The sequence below is a fragment of the Prionailurus viverrinus genome, chromosome C1, assembly GCF_022837055.1.
Source record: "Prionailurus viverrinus isolate Anna chromosome C1, UM_Priviv_1.0, whole genome shotgun sequence".
NCBI classification, from domain to species: Eukaryota; Metazoa; Chordata; class Mammalia; order Carnivora; family Felidae; genus Prionailurus; species Prionailurus viverrinus.
Window position 1 is genome coordinate 51,183,708 of NC_062568.1, and position 21,423 is coordinate 51,205,130.

Here is a 21,423-nt window from a genome sequence, read left to right on the forward strand (position 1 = left end):
CAATCTGGAGCTGGTAGAGTAGCTATATGAAGTCATCAGGGACTCAGTGCTCTTTTTATCTTTCCGAGCTGCCACCTTCAGCACATGGTTTCGACCTTAGTCCAAGATAGCTGCTTAAGCTCCAACCAGAATGTCCACATTTCAACAAGCAGAAAGAAGAAGGGACAAGGAAGAAAGGGGCCAAAAGGTGATGCAAGCTATCTTTTAGGAGAGTTTTTTGGAAACTCCACATAATTGTTGCACTTACATTTCAATGGTCAGAATTTAGTCATTTGGCCAAACCTAGGTTGAAGGAAGGTTGGGAAAGGAAGTCTTTACTTTGGGTAGCTGTGTGCCCTGCTGAAAAGTAGGGGCTCTATTATTAATAAAGGAAGGAGGGATATTGGAGTAGACAACTAACAATCTGTGCCCTAGGTATTTATTGTTGGATTCTGCTGAATGAGTTAGTTCATGGTATTGTGGAAAGAGTAAAGGCTTTGGAAGTATACTGGTCTGGATTTAAATCACATTCTGGCATTCTGCTTAAACGTGGTAGACTGAGCCCAAGTGTCTGTGTCCTTTCCCTCCTGAAACTCCACTGAAATGACACCAAATAAATTTAAAGAAAAATAAAAGCATAAATCTGCAAGAGAGAGGGCACGCAACAACTGAAAAGAGATGTCAATACATAAGTGGAAAACGGAAGACTGACCAACAAATGGTTACTGATTTAGCAGAGCAGAAGTGAAAAGTAGGACCCACAGAGTAAAACATCTCTGAGAAGCAAGATAGTTTGCCCTGTAAGACCTTAGTTAGGAGCCCAGGGACAAAAAAAAAAAAAATGCCATGAAAAGGGGATATGACTCTCAAAGCTTAAGACAAGAAGATTGATAGAAAGTCAGTTTATGTAACACTCAGAACCCACAAAGTTCTTCCCCAACATAGTCAGTTAGCTTTTTTTCCTCTACCCCTGGAGATAGTCAGAGGTTTATTCCCTAGAGAAATAAAAGACCAAACTCTGGACTGAGGGAAATAGAAGGTAGAAATGAGATACAGAGCCAGAACAGGGGATAAAAAGAAATGGAACAAGTCTCTGGATTGAAAACCCATAGCCCAGTCACCCAGAAGCTAGGAGTTCATAAGCCATAAATCCAGGGTTGTCAGATTTAGCAAATAGAAATACAAGAATCCTAGTTAAATTTGAATTTCATATAAACAAGGAACAATTCTTAGTATAGCTATGTCCCATGTAATGTGTGTGGAGGACACATACATACAACTGCTGCTCAGCCTTTTAATGCCTGACCATTACATACAAAGAGATACCAAGGCTCACAGAACACTTTGTGAAAGACTCCCATATGAAATACAGAAGCCAAAGGAAATGGGAAAAAATGAAATTCAGAGAAAGCAGGGAGAGAAAGAAAACAAAACCCCAAAGCGATTATTAATATCTTTAGACAGCTAATGTATTGCATCCATGAAACAAGAACAGGATGCTTTAAAAAATAATAGGAACAACCACAGAAGAAAAAGCTCTTGATATTAAAAATAGGATAGCCAGGGGCGCCTGGGTGGCGCAGTCAGTTAAGCGTCCGACTTCAGCCAGGTCACGATCTCGCGGTCCGTGAGTTCGAGCCCCGCGTCAGGCTCTGGGCTGATGGCTCAGAGCCTGGAGCCTGTTTCCGATTCTGTGTCTCCCTCTCTCTCTGCCCCTCCCCCGTTCATGCTCTGTCTCTCTCTGTCCCAAAAATAAATAAACGTTGAAAAAAAAATTAAAAAAAAAATAGGATAGCCAAAATAAATAAAATTAAGGCATTGGGAAATACAGTCAAAGGACAAACAGGCAGCAATATGGAAAATATTGTTTTGTTTCATTATGTGCTTTTTAGGATTGTTTGATTTGTTAACTATGTGCATGGAATACCTTGATAAATATAAATTTTAATTAATTTTAATATATAGTTTCAAAACAAAAATCCCAGCTCTGCCACTACCTGGCTGTGTGTTATCAGACAAATTATTCACCTCTCCAAGCCTCTTTTCTTCATACGTAAAATAGAGATAACAATACCTATGTTATCTGTCTTATAAACATCTTACATCTCATAAATGCCTTGTATGTCTTATAAATGGTGGTATACAATCTCATTGCTTTATAGCCCATTTATTTTGCATGTTTTCTGACCCTCATGATTGACTTAACTATGCTGATCTTTTTCTGAAATGATGCTCCTTGATTTGGGATTTATGGAGGCCTATACCCCTTTAATGTTTTTATTTCCTGTCTCTGGCACTTCAGGATTTTGTGTTATTTTTCTCAAAGTAGAAACATTTTCCCAAGCCAAGTTTCCAAGTGACTTCTAAGGGGGAAAAAAATCTCACAGTTGGAGTCCATTTATCAAGGCCTGTTAGGGACGTGTCGAATCACTGAGTGACCGCTGGGATGCGGCCAAGTAAGTTGGTTGCAACTCCTTTTCTCATTACTCTGTTCTTATCTTAACGCTGCAGCCCCTGCTGTTTGCTGACTCCCAAAGAAGTCGGCTTGTTCTCTTTTTGTCAGCATTATTGTCTTCTGAGGTTCCGAATAGCTGCTCATTCCCTAATCTAGACCTTCAGGAGGCTGATTCACTTGCCTGTTTAAAGTTGCATTAAAGCGTTGCCATATTTTTAGCCAAAACAATCCCTAGGGTTAATGAGGAGAACAGCAGCCACTATAGACTGTCACCCAGATGCATTTATTTCACAGATATAAAATGGTGGGACTAGAAGGGATGTTAGAAATGATGTAATCCAATTCATCTCCTTTATTTTGTAGATCAGGTACTGAGCTCCAAAAGGTTAAATAGTGTAGTTTGGGTCACATAACTAATTAATGGCTAAACTGAAAACCACTCCTCTTTCAGGGCTTTTTCCACAATCACTGTATTCCTCCTCTAATGGAAGAATCAAGAAATAGTCATCATTCGAGTTGGAGATACATTTTATGGAATATTGACCTTCCTGGGTGTATGTCAATCAGTTTAATTTGCAAACCAGCATGGGTTCCCTGTGCCCTCTCCCAAAGCAGAGCTAGAGTCAAGGGCTTGCGTGCAGGTAGCATAGTTTTGGAAGTGGCGTCAGGAATAGGAGCAGGGCTCTGGGACAGTGACTAGGGAGGTAGGAAAGCTATTGCCAGGACGCATTTCCTTGTTGGTAGTTACAGTGGTCACCTGGGCTTGATCCTGCAGGGACTGTCTGAAAAGTCTCAGATGCAGCACCTCAAAATTATCCACCCACCTCCATTCTTTATCAGCAAAGGTTATTCCATGGGTGTTAACTCCTAGGACTTGGGACTTTCAGGATGTGCACGCCTGAGAGCTGGGGATTCTCCAGCAGTCCTCATCCCACACGTGGAGTGAGCAGCACCCCGGCAGAAAGTAAGCAATGCACCAGGGAGCCTGGGCAGGAACTTGGTGCAGCAATGGCTAGAGAAATGTGGGCCAAGAGGGTGTGGGGTGGCCTGGCACAACTTCTCTCCAAGACTCTGGGGCATCACTGGTTCTTCTGCCATAGCTACTCAAATTGAAAGTCATGATACTGTTGAGGTCAATCAAAAAAGAGACTCACTGCCTTCCTCCCCTAGGAAAGGGAAAGCACTCTGGAAAGAGCCAGTGCAGGCAGGGAGATGCTCTTCTGGACCTTTCGAAGAGAAGTTTATGATCCATTCCTACAGGCGAGATCTCCTGCCATGCACCAAAAAGAGGAAAAAAAGATTCCTAGAAATGTGGAACCCCTTTAAAAATGACGACAAAAACTTGTAAATTTAATTTCTAATGGTTTTAGGTATTCTTGGGATTCCATACTATAAGTGACAGATAAAAGCAGAATTCACAGATTTAAAAAACAAAAATAAAACAAACAAAAAAACCTTAGTGTGAATTTCTAGGCTTCACAACCCAAGCCTGGGGGTTAATTGTTCAGTCTGATTTTCCAACTCATTGAAACATTTTCCAGTTTCTGCTGAGTGATTTTCAGAAATTGATTTCTATGCCTATTTCTGAGTCCCTCCAGTAAATAAGGCTTTGATAATTAAATAGTAATTTCAGCATCTCAAGCAGGACCTAGATGTACCCTATCAGTAACCAGCCATGCGACTTTGAGGGAGTCACTTAATCTCTCTTTGCCTTGGTTTCTTGTTAGCAACATGGGGACAGGCATATCACCCATATCAAACCCCTAAGGTCCTTGTGGTGGTCAAAGGAGATTACCTATGTGAAAGATAATTTTGTAATTTAAATAATTAAGATTTCAATAATCTAAATAATGTAAATTTAAATAATTGAAATTTGATAACTTTGATGACTTAAAGTAACTGATAAAAGAATCACTCAGCCAGAACACTTAATAAAAGTTTCACCATAAAAGATGATGCTTTGGGGCAGGGGAGGGGAGCAGAGGAAGAGGTCCAAAATTATAAGTGTTGAAACTTCAAAGAGAAGTCACAAATGCCCTTTCCTTTTGTCTGCATGTAAGTCAAAAGAGATGATTATTAATAAAAACAATGACTAATGTTTCCTGAGTGCTTCCTTAGGAGCTTTATGTACACATTATCCCATTTGATACTTAGAGCAGTCCTATTAGAATAGGCACTATTGTTGACCTCCTAATACACAGGAGGAAACTGATGTTTGGGGAGATTCAGTAAATTCCTCACAATGCCAAATGGAAAGCTGAGATCTGAACCAAGAAGTTGGACTCCAAACTGTTTGTAAGTACTGTGGCATTCTCTCTGTGGTTATAGAACCATTGGAACTGAGGCCAGTCCTGGGAACACGCAGACATTAGGGGCAGCAGTATCTTGAGTACGCCCATGCCTGAGGCCGGTTACAAGCACACCAGGAAGTGGAGTAGAGGCTTCAGGTTAGAGCTGCACAGGAGCCTGTCTGGTGGGGCTGAGACTTCATTGAGAGGCTCCTTGTTTGCACCTGAGCTAAGCTGGGGCATCAGAAGTTGGCAACTCTTTCTTTACCTTTAATACGGTTATGGAGGGCATTGCTGTTGGGCGGCAATAGCAGTGTGGCAGCCGTGCCCAAAAGGCTGTGATCACATAACACTCTTATCTGTCATCCAGCAGGGCCTGCTCCATGCCCAGCACCTTCGCAGCCTTATAGTATCTCCCTGTATCGCCACGAGAATGGGAGCCTCGTAAATGCAGACATCTCACTCTTAGAGCCCCCAAACCTGACACACTGCCTGACATAACGATGTCTCAAAATATGAACTTTTTGATACTGAATTCTCATATCAACCTCCTAAGTGGATATTATTATCTGCATCTTATAGATAAGGGTGCGTGGGCTTAGAGAGGGTAAGTAATTTGCCCAAAGTCATCAAGTTGTCTGCGCTCATATCTCCGTGCCACATTGCCTCAACCACTATTTAAACCAAGAATTATCCAACAATTCAGATTTTATAAATCCATTTGGATGCTCAGTGCTTTTCCAGTTGGCTCTCTAAATTAATCAGACTGATCTTCAAATTGAAAAATCTCCCCATCCCTTTGTGCTCTACAAACATTCATCAGCAATTATGGAAAATGCCCAATCTAATGGTATCTCTGTCTTTGTCTTTCCAGAGGGAGGCAATAAGTAACATTTTTCAAAAGCATCTGATAATGACAGCAAAATGTACTAACTTATCTTAGATTGTTAGAGGAGTTCTAGTTTGACCATCCTTTTAAAATTAGATTAATATCTACAACAATTCATTTTTTAAATACAATAGGAACTGAACAAATGTTTCTGCTACTATGCGGACAGGAATATTCACTCATTCATCATTCAACACATGTTTATTAAGAGCCCACTATGTTTGGTGTTTTCAACTTCCACAGTTGCCTGCACTCAACTTAGCCACCATGTTGGAAAGAAAAAGGTAAATGAACGCACAGTAAGGTGTAATGACTTATAAGGCTTAACCTATTCTTACACTTGAACAGAGCCTAGTGAACTGACCCACTGAAATTATTCTACTGTTAGAACAGGCACCACAGCAGGTTGATGAAAGAAATATTTTGGCATCTCTTGATGCATTTTGAAGCACTTTTACATAGGTTCATCCCCATGTCCCCATCCACAGATATTGCAACTAAATAAAACATGAGAAATTCATCTACTAGCACGTATTGTTGCCTTCTTTATGTACTTCTCCAGGCACTGTTCTGGTTTCTGGGGATGCACCTCAGAATTCTTACCCCAGGGGCTCTGCGCCCATAAGAAAGAGAGAAAAACAGTAATGCCGCAGCATGAGGAGTGCTATAGCCAAAGAAATACAGGAGCAATTAGGGCGGGTGCCATCCAGCAACACCTAAACCACCTCGTGGCCTGGCAATTCTGCTTGGACTCAACCGACTGTTAGGACCTATGTTATCTCATCTTCTGCACTTCTCAACATTCAGTCATTCTAGTCTATTTCCTGCATTTTGCCAGTTTTATTCATGGCAACAGAAGCACAGCATCAGACAAACAATTTCATTCAGGTTCTTAGCTGGCCTGTGTGTTATCAGTGCTAGTCTAAAGCCGGGAGACAATGCAGCTTCAAAATTGAATATATGACTTTTGTCCATCAGTCATAATTACTAGAGTTAACATCTGAATATTAATGTTCTATTCCTCTCTGGTGCTTTAACGCCCAAATTCCAGAAATCTCTCCAGAGTCTACATTTAGCAATCAACTGTAGACATATGATTTGCCTGTTGAGTGAATATTAAGAACACTGAAGGAGGGGTGCCTGGGTGGCTCAGTCAGTTCAGCAACCAACATCAGCTCAGGTCATGATCTCCCGGTTCACAATTTCGAGCCCCACATTGGGCTCTGTGCTGAGAGCTCAGAGCCTGAAGCCTGTTTCAGATTCTGTGTCTCTGTCTGTCTCTGTCCTTTCCTCGCTCATGCTCTGTGTCTCAAAAATAAATACACATTAAAAAAAGTTTTTAAAGAACACTGAAGGAACAAATCTCTTCCCCCCTGCACCCCCCCCCCACCAAGCCCCCACACTCTTGCCACCCCTGCCTGATAATTCTGGGGCTGGAATTACAGAAGATCACAATGACGATTTGCCATTTTGGGAGTAAAACCTTCCTAACTTTCATGCACTTTTAGTAGATTCAGAACAGTGAGATGAATAGATAGATGAAGAATATGTGTACATATATACATGTACAGATATATAAACTTACCCCAAAGTTATTTGATTAGCATATACACAGAAATGGTGATTTCTCACTTTATAAATAAAAGGTGTCTTGCAGATAAATTACAAACCGGAAAGATTTTCAGTGTAGTGATGGGTGACCGGTAACCAATCTTTAGAATTATTTTTGAAGGTAATTTTAGCAGTTCTGTTCAAATGATGCTTTTTTAAAGACCGCTATTTTTCTAAGTGGAGCATATGTCAGGAGAGCAGGATAAAAGCCTAATAAAAACATATCTGATTATAAATGAGATTTTCCAGTAAGTTGCTTTTCACTAGCTGAGGTATTTGCCATTGTCCTTGAAAACCAAGGTTTCCAATGATCTGCTTGAGAAGTTAATGATATTGCTCCTCATGACAGAAGAGTCTGGATCCAGGGAGTATTATATAACTTTGTAGATTTTCAAATGTTCGTTTTAGGAGTCCTATGTTTTTAAAAGTGCTCATATTTCTAACAGTTTCACATATGCTCATGCTGCTGAGTCTGTATAATCTATATACTCACACATATATAGATACTGAAAGGAGCAGCTGTGTGGGCAAATTCATTTCTCAAAAGCACAGTCAGTGGATTTCACATTGTTGCTTTGTAATGATCATCGCTAAGGAGAAGGTCAGAAATACACCCCACCTGGAGTGTGAACCACCAACTTGGCCTGGGCCATTTGCAGCTTTTCTGTGGAGCATCCCCTTGTTGATGATGGAAGGATCTCTGTCTGGTGCCTGGCTTGGTGCTTGGTATTTGGCACTTCCTTGGCACAGCAGGCTGCAAGGCCATTACATCTCATGAGGGCTGTCTCGGCATGCAAGACTATCTGGTCCACAGGGTCATGCGTCACCCAGTTTACAAAGATGATCTCAGAGGCCAGAACTGGGAGGCTGGGGGCCTAGAATCTACCTAGACCTGCCCATAACTGCCATGGGGCCCTGGAAAAATCACCTTCCTTCACCAGAATCACCTTCCTTCACCTTATAGTTTGCTCACGTAAAACATGAGAGAAACAGCACATTTCTCAAAGGTACCTGTATACCTCTAACAGTCTATAATTATAGTGAAAACTCACATATAGAAAACAAAGTCACTCTATGACCCTGCAAGTGTATATATGCATGCTTGTGTGTGTGTGCACACACATAGAGAGAGGCAGAGAGAGAGAAAATGCACACAAGTTCACAAGGAGACATGTATAAGGATGTTCATAGCAGCAGTATATGGACTATGTAATAGCAAAAAAAAAAAAAAAAGGAAACAATCTAAACCTTCATCATCAGGAAATACATAAATAAATAGTGGTTTAATAATACATGGAATAACCACATAGGATTAAAAAGGAATGGCCTAAAACTCTACATAACAACATGGGTGAATGTCACAAACATTGATCAAGAAAAGCAAGTTGCTGAAGAATACATAGACTACAATGATACCATTTATACAGTTTTAAAATACACAGGGCAATACTTTGGATAGTTTACCTAGTAAAATTATAAGGATGTATGTGAAGATGATTCATACAAAATTTAGAAAATAGCCATCTTGTGGCGGGAGGGAGGGAGGCAAAAGCAAGAGTACAGAGATGCTCAGGGGCCTCGACGGGATGGGGAAATCTTTATTTTGGGGCCGGATGGTGGAGAGGTGGATACATTTTCTATCTCTGGTGTGAAATTTTCATACCTCTTAAAACATTTTAAGCATGAATAATAAACTTGTCATGTCATCTTTGCATATCATGACTTCAAAATCCTTTTTGCAGCCTTAGGAAAATGATTTAACCGATCTCCTGATCTTTCAAACTAGTTAATTTTCAGAAACTTAAAAATTTTCTAAATGTATTTTGTTTTCAACTTTAAAGCATATGACTATTTGTGTAACCAAACATATTACCAGATGTATGATATACATGGTTCCACCAGTGACTAAACTTGACAAAACTATGGTGTGCAGAAAGTCCTATTACCTTCTGAGGTCATAGTCAAACCTTGGGAGGCCAGAATAAATAATCAAGAAATAGCCATACTTTAGGCAGTGGAGGAAAAATAAAATTAGTATGCCACATTTTTCCTTGCCCTACAGATTCTTCCCACCTCTCCTCTACCCACCATCCCCCAGGGATCATGGATAATCCCTTTTGTCCTGATGCAATGGAATCTAATTTTGTTATAATGTGATGTGAAGCCTATAACCTATTTTGGGTTCAGTTGATTTAAGGCTTTCACACCAGCAACTCTGGCTATTATGGTTTCCATAGCTGGGAAATTTACCCTTACAGTTTTGTTCAGTTGCCCTGTCACAGATTTGCATTTTTAAAAAATTCTTTTCTGCATTGAGTTAGCCGCCTAGGTAATATGTCTCCATTTTGCATCAGAGATGTTATATATCATATACTGAGCATACTCTCAGCAGATAAAACAGTATCAGTGGCAGGAGGGTCAGACATCAGATTGGAATGATGTTCTTAAATTTCCCACAACGTGTTTTGTTGGCGTCTTGGTCTGGTAGGAATCTAGTCCTCAAGAATCTAACAGAGCTTTCCTTGGATCGATTTTATGTTGCTCTCTTATCTCAATCTCTCCAAATAGCAACTGTGAATAGTCCTATACCATTAGAATTGAGGTGAAACCAGTGGCTGGAGAGTTATTTTATAAAATGAATAGGTTTCTGAGGGAATCATTTTCATTCATTCATCATTTCAACAAATATTTATTGAGCTACTTACTCCTACACATCGGGCATTGTTGTAGACACCGGGGATCCAGGAGTGAAGAAAAGAGGCCAGGCCCTTGTCCTCACAGAGTCTGCCTTCTAGTGATTTCTTAGAATAACTCAGAGGATTGAAGTGACATCAGGTACACATGACAACAGGGATGATGATAAGCAAGCTCTTTCAGAAAGACTTTCATGATTTTCCACAACCCTCCAAGCAAAGCTCAGTGCCTTCCTCTGTGCCCCAGGACACCCTTGTCACTCATGGAAACTGATATTTCAACAGATTGCTTTTGTATCCCAGCAGTGCCACTCACCAGTTGTGCAACCTTGGACCAGTTAACTCAACCCTTTCGAGCTTAATAACTAGCTAATCCTTATTGGGTATCTACTATGTGCCAGGCTCTCTGCTAAGTGTTTTACATAAATCATTTTATCTAATCCTTATACCAACCCTATAAGACAGATCCCGTTACTATTCCTCCTACTAATAAGAAAACTGAAACCCAGAGAGGCTAAGTAACCTACTTGAGGTCAGTCATGTGGGTAGTAAGTGACCATAGTAGTAAGGGCCCAATAAATGTTAACCTCACGCTGTGGGGGTGGGGGTGGGGGGACCAGGAGTGGGAACAGGTCATGCACATGCAGTGTCAGAGCCTATTTAAAATCCTGATACTTTAGGGGCGCCTGGGTGGTTCCGTCGTTAAGTGTCCGACTTCAGCTCAGGTCATGATTTCGCAGTTTGTGAGTTCGAGCCCCGCGTTGGGCTCTGTGCTGACAGCTCAGAGCCTGGAGCCTGCCTCAGATTCTGTGTCTCCCCGTCTCTCGGCCCCTTCCCTGCTCATGCTCTGTCTCTCTCTGTATCTCAATAATAAATAAATGTTAAAAAATTTAAAATCCTAATACTTTATTCACCATGGATTTTTCCTGCATTTATGTTGTTTTAAATATTGTATTAAAATATTGTTTAGCTTGATAACTGAGCTTTTGGGCACCCACTTAAATTTTGCGCCCAAAGTGAGTGCCTCTCTTACCTCACTCTAGTCCCAGCATCATTAGTAGTATTGGTATCACATTAGAAGGGGAGTTCCTATTTATTTGTTGATTGCCCCTGCTGAATTCAGAGATGTCTAAAGATTCCATCTATGTCTTGTGTCTCTAAAGCCTTAAGAGTTGGTACAGAGCAGGTGTTCAAGAAATAGTGGCTGAACCAAACTTTCTGCTCCACAATAATTCAAAGGAAGACTAGTCTTCATTCAGTGAGAAAAGAGAACTAGCTGACCTCTTCAGTTTCATGTAGTACAATTAGTCCATTGTATTTTATTATTGTCAGTAATACTATTAATATTATTTACATATTAACCACAGCCGTCAGATATTGGGTATCTACTAGAGTCAAATGCTTAACACACCTCATCTCAAATTCTGACCACAAAGCTGGAAACTGAGGCTCAGCAATGTGGAATCACTTGCCCTGGGCCACACAGCTAGTAAGTGACAGTCAGCATTAGACCCAGGTCAGTGTGAGTCCAGACTTGGGTTCTTTGCATTCTACCACCTCCCTTTCTCTTTCAGTGTATAGTCTGTCACTGAACAGACTGTGGCATGACTGTGGCCATAGAGAAGGGAGCAGGCAAATGAAGAAGATGGTGAAGTTATACAAAGAAAAGATAGACACACACTGAACACCCAAAGGGGAGGGGAGTGGCCGGGCCCTTCCATATCACTGTGCAATGCCATCTCTGACCATTGCTATGAGGTTGTTGTGGAGATTATCCTACACTGTGGTGTGGCCCTGACCTGTATCCACTTGAAGGGGTAAATCGAAGACCTGTCTGTGTGTCTCAAATAAGAGAGCCACATGTTTGTCTTCCTGACCTGCCTCCTTTCGGGTAAATTGAGTAGTTAAGTCTGACCAGATGACAAGAAGTCTATACGGTTGGGCAGCTGGTGATAGGCACCCCACATCAGAAACAAGGAACCAACTGCACCCAGCATTATGTTCTTTGTCCCCAGAATATAATGGGTCAGTGCTAAATGTCTAAGATCCTACTCGGATTTCTACCATGAAAGACATGGTTGTATTTTCCAAAGTGTACTTCTTGAAACGTCAGTACGATAGAATTCTGTGGTCAAGGAAGCTTAAACAGGATTTTCTTTTTTCTTTTTTTTTTTTTTTTAATTTTTTTTTCAACGTTTTTTATTTATTTTTGGGACAGAGAGAGACAGAGCATGAATGGGGGAGGGGCAGAGAGAGAGGGAGACACAGAATCGGGAACAGGCTCCAGGATCCGAGCCATCAGCCCAGAGCCTGATGTGGGGCTCGAACTCATGGACCGTGAGATCGTGACCTGGCTGAAGTCGGACGCTTAACCGACTGCGCCACCCAGGCGCCCCAGGATTTTCTTTTTTTATTATTATTATTTTTTTAATGTTTATTTTTAATTTCAAGAGAGAGAGAGAGAGAGCGCGAATGGAAGAGAGGCAGAGAAAGAGGGAGACACAGAATCTGAAGCAGGTTCCAGGCTCTGAGCTACCAGCATAGAGCCTGATGCAGGACTCAAACTCACAAACGGTGAGATCATGACGTGAGCCGAAGTCTGATGCTTAATCAACTGAGCCAACAGTCGTTTGGGGGTGCCCCAACAGGATTTTCTGTCAGTATTTCTCAGAGCTTTCAAAAGTTCTGGGTGGTGAATCTCCAAGGGAAGTAGATTATAGGCAGCATTTCTCCAACCCAGTTGGCCAGGGAATCCCATTATGTGGAGTACCTCCACATGGGATGGACTCTGGGAAGCTGTGTGTCAGGATCTTTTAGACAGTATTTCAGGAGAAAGTGCCAAGAAGGTGAAACCTTGGGAAATTATTCTTAAGGAATCAAAATGTTAATGTCTTCCTTTTTTTCCTTTTTCACTATAAAAAAAAAAAGGTTCTAAAACTAGATTAAAGGAAAGTTGTGAAAATAAAAATAAATCACCCTTATTTTCACAACTTGAGAATATCCTGTTCTTGTCTTTTCTGTATCTATATAACTCCAAATGTGTATCCATATATGTGTGTGTGTGTGTGTGTGTGTGTGTGTGTGTGTGCATCCAGACTTAGCACGTGCAGACACTATGCTAACTGCTTTGCATTTAACCCTCACAATAACCCTGTGAGTTAACAAATATGATTCCCATGTTAGAGATTTGGAAATTGAGGCTCAGAGGGTTTAAGTAACTTACCAATTTGCACAGCAAGTAGGTGACTGAGCCACTGTTTAAACACAGGTATTTCTGACTCCACAGACTATGTATTTAAGCACTGAAATGCTGCAATAGTTATTTTCTACCCCAGAAAAAAAGTATTTGCCCTGAATTTACTACCAGGGAGTTTATCTTATCTGAGATCCTCATACAGCTCAGTTTCATGTTGAATGATAAAAGGGTATTCCAAAATTGTTCCCGCTTTTTATTTGTCCTTGCCTCCCTCCTCTGACTTCGGGTAAGTGTCACAAGGACTTCACAGCGAGTAATCCTAAATGCCGGGCCACATTGTTTTCTGTTTTATGGCTCAATGATTTCCTGTGTTGTAAATGCATTCAGAAATGATTGTGGCTTTTTCTTGAAGCCTCAACATTTTTTAAAAAGTGATTTATTTTGATAGTGCTTTAGCCTCATGATTTCAAATATTAAGTTACTTGGTTCAGGTGATCTTATATTTTCCCATAAATGTGTTTATGTCACCCCGCAGACTGAGAAATTTCATTCCAGATTTTTTTTCTTTCTTCCTTCATTTGATTTTGTGCAGGAGGAGAACTGAATTCTTTGAACTTGTCAGTAAAGGAGAATATGATTGGAACATCAAAAACCATCGTGATATATTTCGGTAAGAAGCAGCTCTTGTTTATGTGTTTTTTCATTATCTGAAGATTTAGTCATGCTTTTCTGACAGTGCTAAGGGCACACAGTGATTTTTGAAGTAACAATCTTAGCTTACATTCAAAACATTCAGAGAGTAGTTGAATAATTAGAGAAAAGGTAGAGTGTCTTTCCATCTTCTAATTCATTATATTTTTGCCCCCTCACCATAAATTTGCCTTCAGAATTAGAAAATGGTGTTCAAATTGATTCAGTTTCAGCAAGCTGTGACTTCCTGTTTTTCCTGGGGAAGCAGAGTATGTAAGTTGAGGAGAGAGAGGATTTTTGAACCTTAGAAAACATCATTACCAAAAACAAAATGGCGAATGAAATTTTGTTTTTCTTTAGAGACAACAGATGTTATATACAGAAAACCAGTTGGAAACATGTTGGTGGCAGAAATAAGGAGTCTGTTCTACACTTTTCACTGGACTTCTTCCTAATTGTTTAGAAAAGACAGCAGCAAACCACTATCCTTACGTGGCACATTTGAACCCCCTGACTGTAGCCATCCAGACAGCTAGGCACTACTCTTTTTCTCATATCCTGTCCCTCCACTGTCCCTACCTCACTACCCCGAGACTTCTGCTGTCTTATTCCTGTGCCAAGCTGGTATTTCTGGAAAATTTTGTGAGGCCAGGACTGTGGGCTCGCTGTATCTGCTCCACAACTGCTAGAATCACCCAGAGCACCACCCCTATCGTGGCTGCCCCATACCTGCCATGCAAGCCCTGCCCCCAGCCCCCTCCAGCTTCAGAACACAGGGCTGCCTGCCCCTCCCTCTGCCCAGGACCACTCTTCATACTTTCCAGAGGCCTTCTCCCCTCCCACAGTGATATTTCTTTCTGCTATCTTTACAGACCTTTTTCTTCTTCCTGTACAGAGAAGGAGGGGGACCCTTCCTTGTGTCCTAAACTAGCTCTTCCCTTGTGTCCTAACTCTGTTCCCTCTGCCTCCTCCTGCCTGCCCCCCCCCTGAACTTGCTATATCGATTATACTCATTTACATTGCATTTAATTGCTTGCATTTTCAGCATCTGTTTTTCCATCATGATCATTCTAGGCCTAAAGATATTCTTCTAACTCCTCAGGGGGGAAAAAAATTCATCCCTGAAATCTGCCTTCTTCTCAAAGTCCAATCAATGCCCCCTTCTTCCCTTCAATTGCACACTTGATTCACACTCCTCCTAACTTCTCAGAAGGCAGTGTTTTTCTTTTTAAATAATTTTTAGTTCCACAAGTAATTACAGGGATATATTTTTCTGTAACAAAATATGACAGGCCCCCAGACCCCCCTGGGCTTCACTCCCATGTCCCATACTGACATATAGCTACACAATTTGTTGTATCCTTTCCAACATTTCCAAAGCATTTATATATGTGTATATTCTAAGGAAAAATACTGTGTAGTGTGGATTTGTTTGTTTTAACGTAAGTTATATATTTATATCTCAGTCTGAACTTGCTTGTTCACTCAACTATATGCCTTGGAGTTTCTTCCATGTCCAAACGTCATTATCTTTTACTGTTGCATAGTTCTCCAAAGTATGGATTTACCACAGAGTAGTTAGCCATTCTTCTACTGAGGAATTGGGTCTATGAAATGTGATTTTTGCTCCTTTTGAAAGTCACCAGTCACCTCCCAAGGATCAAATCGTAGGGTCTTTGTTCTCTTCCTTGATCTCGTCACACCCCTAATTGCCCTGGCCTTTCCTTTCTTAAATCTCTCTCCTGCCTTGGATTCTGCAAAGCCAAGCTCTTCCAGATTTTCTGCTTTCTTCTGACTCCTGCTTCTCCTCTTTGTTCTTCTTCAGCCCTTCCTCCTCCCCCGTCCCCCTAAAATGTAAGGACCTCCAAGGACCTGTTTTTACTTTCCTCAGCATGCACACTTGTGGCTTTAAGTACCACCTCTGCTCAAATGACTTCCACCCCATGTCTCAAGCCTGGCCTCTCTTTTGAGCACAACTCCTAAAATGCCAGTGCCCATTCCACATCTCCACCTGGGTGTTATCCTGCAGAGGTTTTCAAACTTTTTTTGGTTGGGAATCCCAAATGTAAGAAAAATCTTATTTGGAAGCTCAGTATGTGGAACAGCTGCTCCAGGAGCTCTCCACTGGCCCCCATCTTTGCCTCCCCCCCCCACCCCATTTCATGGTTAGACTCTGTGTGCAGAAAGGGCCGGGGGGCTCTAGGGGAACACTGTCTTAGAGAATTTCAAAATAGTAATAAAACCAACTAAAAGTTGGCCTGCTTTTTATCACCACCATGTGCCTGCAGTCTAAACAATGTCAATGATAAGCTACTTCTCCCTGAGAAAAATCTTTTGTTGGCATAGGTTCTAAACAGTTGCTGAGACTACTGCTGAGTATCAGAATAATTGCTATGAAAGCTCCCAATTAGCACATTATTACTTACCTATAGTCGTATATATCTCGTACATGTAAGCTAAGTGTAAAAGTGCCCCATTATCTAACCAGCCCCTGGCACAGGTGGACGCAGTCCACACCTTAGTGCAAGTTCCTGATGCTTCAGAGCCTTTTGCCCTTGCTCTGGAGATAGTTCATGTTTCTGACCCTGCAGAGTTTCACAGTCTTGCTTTTAAACAGCATATCCGACAAGGGTAGCACAGTAATGGCAAGGATAAAAAACAACTGGAGTTACTTCACTTCTGTTATTTTACGTTGACTATTTGGACTTTTTATTTGTGTTTCAAATTTAAAATAGTGAAACAGAGGGCGAAGTGCGAAGTGTGATTTTTGTTTGGTAAATTCGAAATTCAGTTCATATGTGAACTATTTTACTGAATATGAATATTTTTAAATTAAAATTTATTCGTTGTCTTCTTTTTTCTTTTTTTAAAGTTTATTTATTTTCAGAAAGAAAGCATGAGTGGGGGAGAGGCAGAGAGAGAGAGAGAGGGAGAGAGAGAATCCCAAGCAAGCTCCACACTGTCAGTGCAGAGCCCGACGTGGGGCTCAAACTCACAACCCGTGAGATCATGACCTGAGCTGAAATCAATAGTCAGACGCTTAACCAACTGAGCCACCCAGGCGCCCCTGCTAATTGTTTTAAAATTAGAAAACAAATTGAGAAAATAATGATTAACACAAGATTATTGTTGAAATAATTTGGCATATGGAGGAGAAGTATGAATAAAAAATGGTGCAAGTATCAGATACTCTGGAGAGAGATTGAAAAGTCCAATGCCTTGTCTCACTCTGGTACCAGCAGAATGTAAAGTGAGAAGCATCAGGGTGTAATAAGAGGGGGTCTGGTGTCTTTTTTTTATTATTATTATTTATTTTGATTTTTTTTAATGTTTATTTATTTTTGACAGAGAGAGACACAGAGCATGAGCAAGGGAGAGGCAGAGAGAGAGGGAGACACAGAATCCGAAGCAGGCTCCAGGCTCTGAGCTGTCAGCACAGAGCCCGACAGGGGGCTTGAACTCACCAACTGCAAGATCATGACCTGAGCCAAAGTCAGAAGCTCAACCGACTGAGCCACCCAGGCACCCCATGGTATCTTTTTGATAATCACAGAATCCTGAATACTTACTCACTTTGGGAAAGTTACTTAATCTTTAATCATTTACTTCTCCATGAAATAGGAATGATGGCCCCTACTTGGGGCACCTGGGTGGCTCAGTCAGTTAAGCATCCAACTCTTGATTTGGGCTCAGGTCATGATCTCACAGTTTGTGGGTTCGAGCCCCATATCAGGTCTGTGCTGACAGTGTGGAGCCTGCTTGGGATTCTCTCTTTCCCTCTCTCTCTGCCCCTTCCCCGTCCCTGCCTCACTCTCTTGCACACTCTTTCTCTCTCTCAAAATAAATAAATATTACATAAATAAGAAAACACATTTAAAAATAGGAATAATGACCCCTACCAGTGGGTTCAGAAGATTCATTGAGTTAGTAGTTAGTTGGTAAAGTACTTTGTACAGAGGGAGGAAAACACTAGACTGCTTGTTACAAAAGATCAAATATGAAGAATGCTCTGATTTGTTGTTCCGCATGGTGCTTAACACAGGGATGCTTGGGATTAGATGTTACCTGACTCCTGGAGGGGGGTTCTGACACCATTGTGCCTGGTGGCTCTGAATGACCTATTGTTACCGGCTACTCTGCCCTGTTCCCTGGAGGAGTTGCCCGGGGAAGTGACACAAACCCCACTAGCATCTAGGCATGCTCTGCCATCTGGGAAGCAGACATGTTTCCAAGGCATTCGAGTATGAAATGTTGACACCCGACATCAGGACAGCCCTCTGACCTCTAACAGCACACCCCTTTCTTCCAAAAGGAGCCAATCAAGATGTGGTCTCCCAATTCCAATCCTTCATTGCTTTTCATCACATACTGCTGGCTTTAGCACAAAGAAAGCAAATTTTGGACAAGGAGTGTGCCTTGTTTTTCCCGCTTCCCACCACATCAAATTATAAGCACCAGAGTTATCCACAATTTCAATTGTTCCCTGTGTTCTTATATCCATGGTTGGATGGATTCTAGTTAAACCCAGTAGAAATCTGTCCCCCAAAAATCTGGTTCAGATGTTCCTGTGCTTTCTTATGTGCTCAAATTAATGAAAGCTTAGCTGAATATGTTTCTTCTTCATAATGCTGACGAAACAGGGCTGCAGCCAGGTAATAAACTGGAGTGAAACACTGTGGCTCTCCCAGTAAATCTGAGCTCTGTAAGGCAGGTGACAATGAAGGAGCTCCTATGGTGGCAAGCGCCTTGCCTTCTGCTATAGGTTTCCGTCCATTCCCATCAATCAGTGATAAGTTGGTAAAGAGATTTATCAGCTGTGTATGTGGCATTATATACTGATTCCCTTGCTGATAGTTAAGAATAAAAAGCATTGTCCATCCGTCCATTAGAGATTAGTTTACGCAGAACTTGCTTAGCTCAGGTACAGAGAAAGTAGTGCTTTGCCTTCCTTGATCTGCTGCAGACATAACAAAAGGGCACCGGAGGGTGTGTGTGAGCTTTGTCTTCCTAAGCAGTGTGGCCACAAGACGGAGATGCTAAACATGGGGACAGTAAACAGTGCTTCTCTTGTTGAGGGAAAGACATGTGAGTTGGCCTTAGTCCCATTTTATTTATTTATGTATCCAGGACGGGATTGTTTCGGAATGCAACAAAAGATTATTCAGGCTGTTTTGTTTGGTTCTGTTTTTCAGATCAATGTTAATGACAGCCTGTGACCTTGGAGCCGTGACCAAACCATGGGAGATCTCGAGACAGGCAAGTGGTGATTAATGGCAGGGCTCAGCAGAGGAGGAACTGCGGGAGGGGGGCGGGGGGGACAATATTCCCAGAGCCCAGACTCCCAGGCACTGAAACCCTAGTCAATTTGCATCAGTATTAACATGGTGTAAAAAATAGCGGGAGGCTTGGGCACGACATAGTTTATTGCACAGCCTTTCTTTAACGTGCTTCCACTGAATAATAGTATTTCTGACTCTGTAAGATTTTGTTAACACTCTAAATCCAAATAACGCATTGACCATTTCCTAAGGTAAGAGTTTCAAAAATAGTGTTTTTAAATAGGTAATCGTGTTTTAGCACAAGGTCCACTTTTTTCTCATCTGGAAAAAAAAAAAAGAAAAAAAAGAAAAAAACAAACCAAGGAGGTCAAAAGGAAATTTTCTTTTATTTAAAGACTATTTGGAGATGAAATCACGGTGGCCAAAGTGTGTAATATCCAAATTTAATTTGTACCCCCCAAAAATGGTGCCTTTACCATCTATCTGGTCTTACTGCTAAAAGTGTTAGTTTAGAGCAAGAACAGGTTTCAAGCCAGTAACCACACAATTTAAGATCCTTGATTACTGATAGTATTTGGAGGTTAAACTCTTTTTTAATTTTCATGTGGCACACCTACTGTGTGGGGTCTAAAATAGTAACTTGGTATCTTAAGTCTCACCATTTTAAGGAAAATAAAGTAGACTCATATAACAATAAATAACTAATATTTATTGACTAAATATCTAATTTTAAATTACTCCTTTATATGTATTATATCATTTAATCCTCCAACTTTGATTTAGGTATAGTTAGTCTAGTAGGCTGAATAATGGCAACTGAAAGATATTGGATGCTAATTTCTGAAACCTGTAAACATTGCCTTAGAAGGAAAAAGGGTATTTGCTGATGTGATTAAGTTAAGGGCCATCATTATCCTGGATTATCCAGGTGAGACCTAAATTCAATGACAGGTGTCCTCCTAAGAGAGAGAGAGAGAGAGACACTGGGAGATTACACATTCAGAATAGGGAAAGAGGATGTGAAGAGAAGGCAGAGAGTAGAGTGATGTGGCCACAAACAAGGGAAAGCTGGTAACTGCCAGAAAGTAGAAGAGGCAAAGGACAGATTCTCCCTTAGAGGCTCCAGAGCAAGCTCAGCCTTGGCAAAACCTTGATTGCTGTCCAGTGAACTGATGTTGACCTGCCAACCTCCAGAACTATGAGAGAACAGATTCCTTATTGCTTTAAGCCACCAAGTTGTGGTCATTTCTGGCAACACTGGGAAACTTATACAGTTATTACCCCTATTTCACAAATGGGGAAAATGAAGCCTAGAAAAGATAAGTAGCTTGAGGTGATACACCTAGTAAGTTGATAGAGCTAGGTATTCAAATCCCAACAGAGTAGGCTCCAAAGCCTTCATTCTTTACAGCACTTCTACTCTTTCTTATACCAGATATACCAGTTGGCATTTTTAAATGATGCCAGTGTGTCAGCAGAATGGGCTGTTATCCCTCAGCCTCAGTGACTTAACACAACACACTGCTTATGAACATGTGCATCCAGGACCAGCTTGGTACCATTCCTCATTTTGGACTGCGACTGAGGGAGCAGCTACCATTTGGATCATTCCGACAGAGGCCCTAGCATGTCTTGCACTGGCAAATAAATGCAAATAAATCCCCAGAAATTCATTGGCCAGAACTTGTCACAAGACCCCACCCAACCAGGAAGTAAAATCCTTTCCTGTGCCCAGAACGTAGAAAGCCAGAAATAGTTGATGAAAACGTGACTACCACAGTTTGCCCTTCTAATCACCAAAAATGTGATTCACTCTCCTTCCTCAGGCAAAATATACTCATCCTGTCCCCAAGGGAGATGACCCAAATGTCCCAAGAGTCATGGTATCAAGCTCAAGTCCAGGATCTCTGGGTGATCTATGCCAGTCTCCACATCAGGTCTGGATGCAAATTAAAGACCTACACACACCCCAAACACAGCATTTGACTTACACTCAAACCACAAAACACTCATTACAACACTCCCATTCAGAAGGGGAAGAGATGACCAATATTTGGCAGTTAGGAGGCCACGGCAATTCCAAAATCCCACTGGGCATTCACTGGAAGGCCATCCACTCTGTGGTAGACCCTGATTCTCTGGGAGATGCTCCCCAGTCATCATTGTCCATGGCCCTTAGATCTACCCTGGGACATTATTCCTTTTCCATTGCCTTCCTTGGCTGTATCCAATGGCCAGGCAGTTTTCTCAGCCTGTTTCCCACCTAAAGAAAATTGAGGACCCAAGGCTTGTTTTAAGTTTTAAGTAGTCACAGTCTTAGTGGGGTTTTGGCACCAAACTCTC

At 41.4% G+C, this 21,423-nt stretch overlaps 1 protein-coding gene across 2 annotated transcripts in view; it reads left to right on the forward strand.

Annotated features, from left to right (window-relative positions):
- The window catches only part of PDE11A (phosphodiesterase 11A), a 379,748-nt gene that overhangs the window by 313,079 nt on the left and 45,246 nt on the right, over nt 1-21,423 (forward strand). The window contains exons 16-18 of one of the 2 annotated variants that reach the window (XM_047873318.1): nt 13,704-13,781; nt 18,994-19,057; nt 20,907-21,017. In XM_047873318.1, coding sequence (XP_047729274.1) covers nt 13,704-13,781; nt 18,994-19,057; nt 20,907-21,017 — 253 coding nt within the window. The remainder of the gene's footprint in view (nt 1-13,703; nt 13,782-18,993; nt 19,058-20,906; nt 21,018-21,423) is intronic. The other variant, XM_047873319.1, reaches the window with a different exon arrangement.